Source organism: Nelumbo lutea, chromosome 1, assembly GCF_056320005.1.
Source record: "Nelumbo lutea isolate HS-2025 chromosome 1, American lotus-T2T, whole genome shotgun sequence".
In the NCBI taxonomy this organism is placed as follows: Eukaryota; Viridiplantae; Streptophyta; class Magnoliopsida; order Proteales; family Nelumbonaceae; genus Nelumbo; species Nelumbo lutea.
Window position 1 is genome coordinate 176,152,845 of NC_142684.1, and position 9,131 is coordinate 176,161,975.

General features: G+C 38.2%; 2 protein-coding genes across 3 annotated transcripts; both read left to right on the forward strand.

The window, feature by feature from the left end:
• Positions 1-1,578: 1,578 nt before the first annotated feature.
• GS2 (glutamine synthetase 2) lies at positions 1,579-7,067 on the forward strand. Of its 2 annotated transcripts, XM_088960916.1 has the most exons (15): positions 1,726-1,943; positions 2,448-2,624; positions 3,470-3,738; positions 4,082-4,121; positions 4,218-4,321; positions 4,422-4,470; positions 4,588-4,694; positions 5,046-5,133; positions 5,306-5,434; positions 5,536-5,610; positions 5,837-5,890; positions 5,991-6,028; positions 6,198-6,357; positions 6,466-6,526; positions 6,630-7,067. In XM_088960916.1, exons 3-15 carry the CDS (start codon positions 3,485-3,487, stop codon positions 6,767-6,769), a joined length of 1,299 nt encoding a protein of 432 aa, XP_088817042.1. In that variant the 5' UTR covers positions 1,726-1,943; positions 2,448-2,624; positions 3,470-3,484; the 3' UTR covers positions 6,770-7,067. The 2 variants fall into 2 exon arrangements, with proteins under 2 accessions (XP_088817041.1, XP_088817042.1); XM_088960915.1 differs by lacking the exon at positions 2,448-2,624 and having other exon boundaries at positions 1,579-1,943.
• Positions 7,068-7,391: 324 nt separating this feature from the next.
• LOC148879388 (membrane protein PM19L-like) lies at positions 7,392-9,033 on the forward strand. Its single transcript, XM_088960917.1, has 4 exons — positions 7,392-7,628; positions 8,030-8,240; positions 8,349-8,394; positions 8,698-9,033. Exons 1-4 carry the CDS (start codon positions 7,502-7,504, stop codon positions 8,812-8,814), a joined length of 501 nt encoding a protein of 166 aa, XP_088817043.1. The 5' UTR covers positions 7,392-7,501; the 3' UTR covers positions 8,815-9,033.
• The last annotated feature ends 98 nt before the right edge of the window (positions 9,034-9,131 follow it).

Sequence of the window (9,131 nt, forward strand, 5' to 3'; positions counted from 1 at the left end):
CATTTGCCAACAAGGGAGAACCATCTTATACAAAGGTGTATTTTGGATTTTAGTTTCTGTATTTGTACATTTCAATTCAGCCATCATTTCCCAACCAGGGCAGATCCAACTGTGGTAGAGATGAAAATAGCCAAAGATTGGTAAGTTTAACATGGTCCTGATGACCAAGTGCCTCCAAGACTGATTTGCCACTTATTGGTGGATGGAATTCATATATTAATAATGGGTTTTCTATAAATCACACAGTGAAGCTTCATTCAAATGGATGAAATTCATTAACATATGAAATCACCAACAGTAGTGGTTACAGTGTAGTTCACGGAATGCTTTGGCTGGAAAACATATGAAAAGGTCACAGTCAGAAATCATGGGCAATGTCATTTTGGAGTAAACATGAATAGGAATGCCCATGGGCTAGAGATGATTGCAACCAATTTGAATACTGCAGATCCACAGCCAGCTGCCAAACCAAGGAGAGTTTTATTTTCAAGGCTTGCTATTTGAAATTTCCTTTTATGCCTTCAATTCAGGTCTGGCTTATTCTGGTCCAAGCTCAAACATATCATTGTATTCATGGTTTTAAAAATTTAACCAGATCAGACAGTTGAATCAGTTGACTTGGGAACCGGTCATGAATCCAGATCCGGTTTTGGACCCCAAAACTGTTAGACCCAGGTTTGGATCAAATGACCAGACCATTTAACCCGGGAACCAGTAGTCAAAATGGTTCCATTTTCGGTCCGGTTTTGAAAACCATGATTGTATTAGACCTAATTTCAAGTCTAAGCTCATTCCACTTACAGGCTCTACATCTGGTCCAAACCCATCTCAAAATGTCTGCCTGTTATTAAATTATTTCTATCCACTGAAGAGTTCAATATTAAAAATAGGGTTTCACAAATCACAATCATGCACTTATTTAATTAATCACCACCCACATAACCTTCATGGGTCTTACGTGTTAAAACTTTTTTTAATAAAAGCTACTAATGGTGCTATATCTCAATCTCAAAGTATTACAGTTGTATTATTTGGAAATCCACAACTCATTCATTTCCAAAGAATAAACAAATAAACAACTTGTTACTCCTGATCTCCATATGTAGTTCATTCTAATACAAATTTGAATTCTGGAATTTTCCATCAGAATGCTAAACAACCCAGTCTTGTATACATTCACCAAATCAAAACTTATTATTTTCCTCAACTGATTCATTGAAAATACAACAAACAGTTTATACAACCCATCTGATCTAGAACCAGTGGTGCAAATGGTTTGGTGAACATGTGCACCTCTTATCTCCAATATCCCCCCCCCCCTATCCACTGGTCCCAAAAATGCACAAAAAGGTCTTTCTCACCAACATGGCAACAACCACTTCTAGGACAAAATCAAATGAAAAAACGTGTCCCCTGTTTTCTTTTGTTCTAAGAAACAGAATGTGTATAATATAAACCACTTACCAAAAGGAAAATAGAAAGAAGAACCGACTAATCTAAAATAAGAAATTAAAAACTAGTGAAAAAGAAACATTGGATCCCTCACATTATAGTATTATTTCTCGAACACTTTCTTGTAATTTAGTTTATACATTTCTAGGTTTAACAATTAAAAAATAGTTGTTGTCTCTAGAGACTAGAGAATAAAGAGAGAGATTTATGTTGTTGCTTTGCTTAATACATTTATATTTGTCACTAAATGCCCCTTTGAATCCAAGAAGGCAAAAACTATTTTCCTCCACCCAAAACACAACCCTATCTTATAGGAAAAGCCAATAAACCTTTCAGTTTTCTCCCCATCTATAGCACTTGAACCAAAACGACCCTTTAAAAGCTCTCTCTCCCTCTCGTTCGTTCGTTCAGTAATCAGTAGAGTCGCCATTATAAGCACAGCACACGTTCCAAACTCGGTTTTCCGGCCGTCCCTCGTCAGTTCTCCTCAGGTAATTCTTACACGATACTCTGTTTCTCACCCCTTCCGAGGAAAAGGAGGAAATGTCTGACAAATTGGCCAACTGATTGGCGGGATCCGACATGCTGGTAGTCGGAGCCTGACAATATAATGGAGACATCTCGGAACTCTTCTTTCACAAGGGTTACGAAATGACTGAGGGGCGTTTTGGCGATTCCATTGTGTAGTTACACTTTACGGCCGAAATGCTTTCCGCCGGTTGGCTTAAGGAATAGGGATTGTCATCACATCACTTGTCCATTTGCTGAAAAATATTAGGAGTCTAATCTCTTAATCCTGTAGCTTTAGTCCTTACTTGAATCCATTACCATTCCGCAGCAATCACATACATTTCATTAATTTACATGCATTATTGCAAGGGAGTTAGCTCAGGCGCACCCATTCAACATGGAGAAGTAGAACCCAGGACCAGGAGATGTGGGTGGCCTGTCAATCTGTCATCTAACCTGGTTGCCTGTGAATCTCATTGGAACAGGCACATGATTCGTGATTTTTTTTGGTGGGTGGGATTTGGGAACTGGAAAATGATCCGTCCTTACGTCTTGGAAAGGCAGACTGTGCTTTTATGGGGAAAATTACATTTAGTTGCCTGTAGCGTGGTGATTATTGTTGTCGGATATTGTAAAAATACATAAAGAGGAGGCAGTTCCAGGTAATTTCTGAACTTTGGGCAGCGCAGAGTCAATACTTCTGTAAAGAGGCAGCTACTGGTAAACTTCCCTAGTGAGTAGCGGTGGATTTAATGATTTTCTATTTTGCCAATTGTTTTATTCCTACTGGGCAAGTAGAATATTATGAGTTTAATGGTTATCCAGCTTTGTGATTTTCCACTTTAGAGGCTTTCCCGGGTTGGGTCTCAATTGACTGATCTTGCCCTCGACATGTGTGCCCACTTGTACATGTGTGGGACTTCTCTTTTGGTAGTTTTCTAGAAGTCAGCCAAGGGTAAGGCGCCTAGGTCTAGGGCGGCCTAGAGGCACTAGGCAGATATAAACGTGTTAGAGTGGGCTTTTGGCCCACAGGTCTTTATGTGGTCTCCACCTATCGCCCAAGGCCCAAGGTTCAAGGGATTTGGGCCTTAATTTGGCTACATCACAAACCACAATGGATTAGTTCGGGCTTATGAAATTAAGGCTTGTAGGCCATGGACCAGGCTTACGGTCATTACGGACCAACAGATAATTTTAGCAGGTTTGGCTTTAAAACGTATGCAATTTTTAGAGTGCAAATGTTGTATTTTGTATTATTTTATAAATACTCCTTTGAATCTGAGCCTTATTTTTGAAGTAGTTACATTACAATAGACAGCCTTTACTGTTCAGAGGAAAAAATGATTGAATGATGGTATCGGAATGGTGCTGTTCAATGTAGTTCAACGATGCAGTGCTGATTTTTGTTGGAGAAAAATATTTGAGATCCATAACAAAGGTTATGGAGTTTTGGAAATGTGAAAAGTGATTAGGGACATTATTTATTTATTTGTGTTTCAATTTTCAGGTTGAATAGGTGAAAATGGCCCAGATATTGGCGCCTTCAATACAATGGCAGATAAAGATGACAAAGAACTCAACCAGTGCAAGACCCATAACAGCAAAGATGTGGAGTTCCCTACTATTGAATCAGAAAAGAAAGGGAGCAGCTAAAGGCTCTGCTAAATTTAGAGTGTTTGCTCTGCAGTCTGAAAGCAGTACTGTGAACAGGTTGGAGGATTTGCTCAAGTTGGACACCACACCCTACACTGATAAGATCATTGCTGAGTACATCTGGTATATTATTTCCTCCACTCTCATCTTAATGTCATCGAATTCATGAAATGATATAACCATCGTTAAGTGGCTCTAGCTTAAGAGTTGCTGTAACTAAACTAATGATTGATTTGTAAGCGAGTTTCTAAACCATTCAGATGATTTAGATTAGTAAATCAGTATAAGTTTTAGGCTATGGCCAATCTCAGATGTAGCAATTTGAGTCAATTTTTCATATCCATAGATACATGGCTGTGCACTAAAATATATGCAGCAGCAGCTTTTATCCCATCTTGTGTTATTATTCGCTATTAAATATTTAACCCACTTGACTATTACAAGAAATCATCTTAATTTGAATCAGGATCGGGGGGTCTGGGATTGATCTGCGTAGCAAATCCAGGGTATGATTTTTTTTTTTAGTTTATTTTGATTTTATAAGAGAATGTAGTAACTTCTTTTTAGCTTACGTCTTTCTTTCGTTCTTTTTAAATGTTTAGACAATCTCAAAGCCCGTTGAACACCCTTCTGAGCTTCCCAAGTGGAATTATGATGGTTCAAGCACCGGGCAAGCCCCAGGAGAAGATAGTGAAGTAATTCTATAGTAAGATCTTTCAAAGGAAAAAAAGATATTTTTCATTTCCTATACCATGAAAATTTTCATATATTTATTGGCATTCCCTTTTTTTCTCTTTCTTCTCTAGTCCTCAAGCCATTTTCAAAGATCCTTTCCGAGGTGGTAACAACATCTTGGTGAGTATAAGAAACCTTGAAAGTTAAGGTGGTGGTTTATCTTGTGATTTAATGCAAAGGGTATACTATTTCTCGTCAAATTTGTTTGATAATACATTTATGTTTGATCTTATGAAGGTAATTTGTGATTCATATACGCCAGCAGGGGAGCCCATACCAACAAACAAAAGGTACAGGGCTGCTCAAATCTTCAGTGACCCAAAGGTCGTCCAGGAAGTCCCATGGTAAGTTGATTCTGAGCTTAGACATGATGAGTGCATATAAATACAAGAATGTGTTATGCATGAATGTACATAAATACAAGAATGTGTCATGTATGAATGTACATAAATACAAGAATGTGTTATGTGCATACAAATATGGGCATCATCGGCATTACATCCTGTCAATGAACTCTGGTATTCAGTTGATTAAATCTAATTGCAAATATTGCTTAATATGAGAATGGGATGTTATTTTACAAAATGGTATAATATTGTGCCTTATTGAGCTTCTAGGATTTTTTTTTTTTTTTTTGGACTTAGTAGGGAAAAAAGACTCAAATTCGCTAATGATTTATGATTTTTCTAAATTAGGTACGGGATAGAACAAGAGTACACCTTACTCCAAACAAATGTGAAATGGCCTCTTGGTTGGCCTATTGGAGCCTACCCTGGTCCCCAGGTAAGCTTCTTGCTAATTACAGATTACTAAACGTAGTTTTATTTCTTTTGATTTATAATAATGATGCCCGTATTTCCAAATCGCAGTGCTTTTTCAATTGGTATTGATGAAATGTAATATTGAATTCTAATAAACAATATACTTACCCTTTTGCTTTATCTTAATACATTAGGGTCCTTACTACTGCGGAGTCGGAGCAGACAAGTCATTTGGGCGCGACATATCCGATGCTCACTACAAGGCTTGCTTATATTCTGGGATCAACATCAGTGGTACCAATGGAGAAGTCATGCCAGGCCAGGTTCTCTCCTTTTTTTTTCTTTCTTAGCTTTGCTTAATGTATTTGCAGTAGTTTCAATGTTTCTTAGCCTTGTTAATTGTGAATTTGTGATTATTTTACAGTGGGAATATCAAGTGGGTCCTAGTGTTGGGATTGAAGCTGGAGATCATATATGGTGTTCTAGATATATTCTTGAGGTAATTCACTTATATATTTATATTTGGTAAAACCCATATATTAGGGTGGTGGGCACACATCTGATGACCACTTACTCATGATCAAGTAGTGGTATAATGAGGAAAATTAAGTCTCGTCTGTTGCTGAGTGAATGAGTCACTCTCTATGGGCTGGCATATATAGAGCTGCTTAAAACATTTTGTTATGAATTAATATTTATAATTCTTCTGTACTTTCTTCTAACAGAGAATTACTGAACAAGCTGGTGTTGTTCTTACTCTTGACCCAAAACCAATAGAGGTACCTTGCATCTCCAGTTTCCTCAAGAAACATTTACACATTTGATTAATTAATAAAACTCCTTATGAATCCTTCATTTTATTTATTTATCACATACCAGGGTGATTGGAATGGTGCAGGATGTCACACTAATTACAGGTATTTTGAGGAATTCATTTTAATCATCAATTAATTGTGGCCAATTGGACCTTAAAACATTAATCAATTCATGTTTTTCAGACCACCATCTTGATCTCTTATAAAGAAATATAGTATACTACAAGTATTAGTAAACAGTATTAGACAGTTACTAATTCAGTTCACACAGTACTAAGAGCATGAGAGAGGAGGGAGGGTTTGAAGTGATCAAGAAAGCAATTCTCAATCTGTCCCTTCGCCACAAGGAGCACATCAGTGCTTACGGAGAAGGAAATGAGCGAAGGTTGACAGGAAAGCACGAGACGGCCAACATTAACACCTTTTCCTGGGTATGTTTGGAGACATCACCACCCATTTTGAAGATTAGTAATTTACAAAGAAAAGCATAAACTATGTCTCCTACCATTCTTACAAGATCAAACAATCGTGACTTGCAGGGGGTGGCTAATCGTGGTTGTTCAATCCGTGTTGGACGTGACACAGAGAAACAAGGGAAAGGTAGGGGGTGATTCACTTCTCATATCTAAAGCAATAATGCAGATACTACTTGTTAAAAAGTTGATGGTAAGACAATCTTGCTCTGTTGTTTTCTTTTTGTTAGGTTACTTGGAAGATCGTCGTCCAGCTTCGAACATGGACCCATATGTTGTGACCTCATTGCTGGCTGAGACTACCATACTGTGGGAGCCCACACTCGAGGCCGAAGCACTTGCAGCTCAGAAGTTGTCCCTGAAGGTGTGAAACAACTTCCTGAAGATGGGTTCAGAAGCTTGGAACCATAAGGACTTTAGGGGGGGGGGGGGGGGGCGTGCTCAGGATCAAACTCACAAAGCCCTTTTTTGTCATTTTCTTCTGTTATTGTTTTTTGCTTTTTAGAGAGGATCCCTTATAAATGAAGGTTCAAGTGAGTGCATGGTCACGTCCAGTTTAGTGATAAATAACTCCAAAGATGCAGTACATCTTGAACATCATGATGGCTTCCTGAACACTTTTGGTAATTTCATAATCAGTGGCATTTGCATTATTGTTTCCCTTCTAATTTCTGGACGTTCTAGCTATCTATAGATTTGCTGGGTTGCATCAAAACTATAGTCTGAAAAGATGCATATTCTTTTCTTCAAACCATGATCTTAGGTTGGTGACAATCTGTGGCCAAACATGCCTTCGATGTGCATTAATGGCCCCAGGCTGAAAAAAAAAAAAAAAAAAAGAGAAACCTACGTAAAAAGGGATTCTTTGGCCACACCTCGAGGCAAAAGCAATCACGATCCACAAGGGCAAGGAATCGAAACTTCGAAAGCATTTCTTTGGACTGACGACAAATATTATGAAAGATAAAGAACATAGGTGTAAGGAATATCAAGGGGCTACTTTTTCTCGGTATATGTATACATGACTCTTTCTCTCTCTTTCTTGGACTGAAGAAGGTCAAGGTTATTTCTGTAGAGGACCTGTTCAAGTTTAGAAGCAGCAATGGCTTCTGGAGGAACCAAAGTAATGGCATTCACCCTCCTAATCCTCAATCTACTGATGTATGTAATCCTCACCATCATCGCTGGATGGGCCATCAACTATGGGATTGAGCATACTCCTACAAGAGGTAATCTAAAATTTGAACCGTCTTAATCGTTATTCTAAAGGATTTTATGACACAACCTTGTTTAGTCATTGTTGGGTTCTGTCCTGGATCTAAATCCGGTGAGTGATGGCCTGATGGGTCACGAGCCAATGTGGCCATAACCGTAGTGTCACCAGTATTTCTATGAGGCCATAACCAGAGGGATACAAATCTCTTTCCAATAATCTAATCAAGAAGCAATAGCTTAGACGACTGAAAGAAATAGGGGCAAGATTTTCAAAATGGTTTGCTCTAGTAAAAATGAATAGAGAGCTCTATAGACTTTTGTCTAGGATTGAAACCACCGGACATAAATACAGTTATCAAAGATACTCTAAGATGCAATAGCTAATTCTGTTCATTATTCTCTATTGTCTATGCAGTACCAATCCCAGCCCACATATTTCCAATATATTTTCCAATTGGAAACATGGCAACTGGATTCTTCGTCATTGTTTCCCTCATCGCTGGACTTGTGGGCATTGCCACCTCAATCTCTGGGATTGGTAATGTCCTTCAATGGAATTTGTCCAACTTACTCTCATCTGCATCCTCTTCTATCTTGACGTGGTCTCTCACTCTTCTAGCTATGGGGTAAATTATTTCTTCTTTTTAAAGCTTCATCACTTCTTTACGTTTTGGAATATCCCTCGTGTGAATAATTGAACGTTGGAGTTAGCTAATTATTTATTTCTGTTGCAGATTGGCATGCAAAGAGATTAATATAGGCTGGAGAGACGCGAACCTAGTAAGTATCTTCATCTATGATACAAAACAGATGCACCAAAGGAGTGCAGGAAATAACGCAAACCTATTCTCAATAAAACCAAATTCAGGGCAAAGCCCATTCAGGCAACTTTTACTGCCTTGCCTTGAGAATATCTCGGTACTTGTGTGTATTATTTCATGGAGAGATATTTCCAATGAAAGATTAGAAAGGGTTGTTAGAATGGTTTGGGCACAGATTTGCCCTGATAAAAGCCGATCTCCTCACGAACGCTCTACAGTTTTTGTTTACAGACTTTTATGTTATTCTAAAATTGTTTTACAGCGCACAATGGAGGTGTTAACCATTATTCTGAGTGGGACACAATTGTTTTACATGGGCACCATCCACGCTGGGCTCACCAATGTGATTGGCCTGCAAAGAAGTGGAGGAACAGTTTGAGATCGCAATTGCAAAAGTTACTATCCAGCTGTTTCTGATTCTATCAATTACATTACATTTACACCCTTGGATTCCGTTTCGAGTGTTTTTTTTCTTATTCCCTGTTTTTGGTTCTTTAACCTCTTTGAGATCAAAGATAAGATAACATGAAGTATCATTTGTCGATGCTTCCATGTATTTGATTTTTATGGATGTGATTTGGATTGACATTTTCTTAAATCTTTTCTTAGAATTCCAGCAGTTAATTTGGCAGAGTTCACAAATGTAGGTTAGACTTCTGGGATGGATGCTGAGTAATAATACAAGGTCGACCAGAA

What these genes read in the sequence shown, in the direction of transcription:
- GS2 (XM_088960915.1), top strand. Translation starts at nt 3,485, where the DNA reads ATGGCCCAGATATTGGCGCCTTCAATACAATGGCAGATAAAGATGACA. An exon ending in GTCGTCCAGGAAGTCCCATG is followed by an intron (nt 4,695 to 5,045) that starts GTAAGTTGATTC and finishes TTTCTAAATTAG; the next exon opens with GTACGGGATAGAACAAGAGT. An exon ending in ACATTAACACCTTTTCCTGG is followed by an intron (nt 6,358 to 6,465) that starts GTATGTTTGGAG and finishes CGTGACTTGCAG; the next exon opens with GGGGTGGCTAATCGTGGTTG.
- LOC148879388 (XM_088960917.1), top strand. Translation starts at nt 7,502, where the DNA reads ATGGCTTCTGGAGGAACCAAAGTAATGGCATTCACCCTCCTAATCCTC. An exon ending in CTCACTCTTCTAGCTATGGG is followed by an intron (nt 8,241 to 8,348) that starts GTAAATTATTTC and finishes TTTCTGTTGCAG; the next exon opens with ATTGGCATGCAAAGAGATTA. An exon ending in GCTGGAGAGACGCGAACCTA is followed by an intron (nt 8,395 to 8,697) that starts GTAAGTATCTTC and finishes ATTGTTTTACAG; the next exon opens with CGCACAATGGAGGTGTTAAC.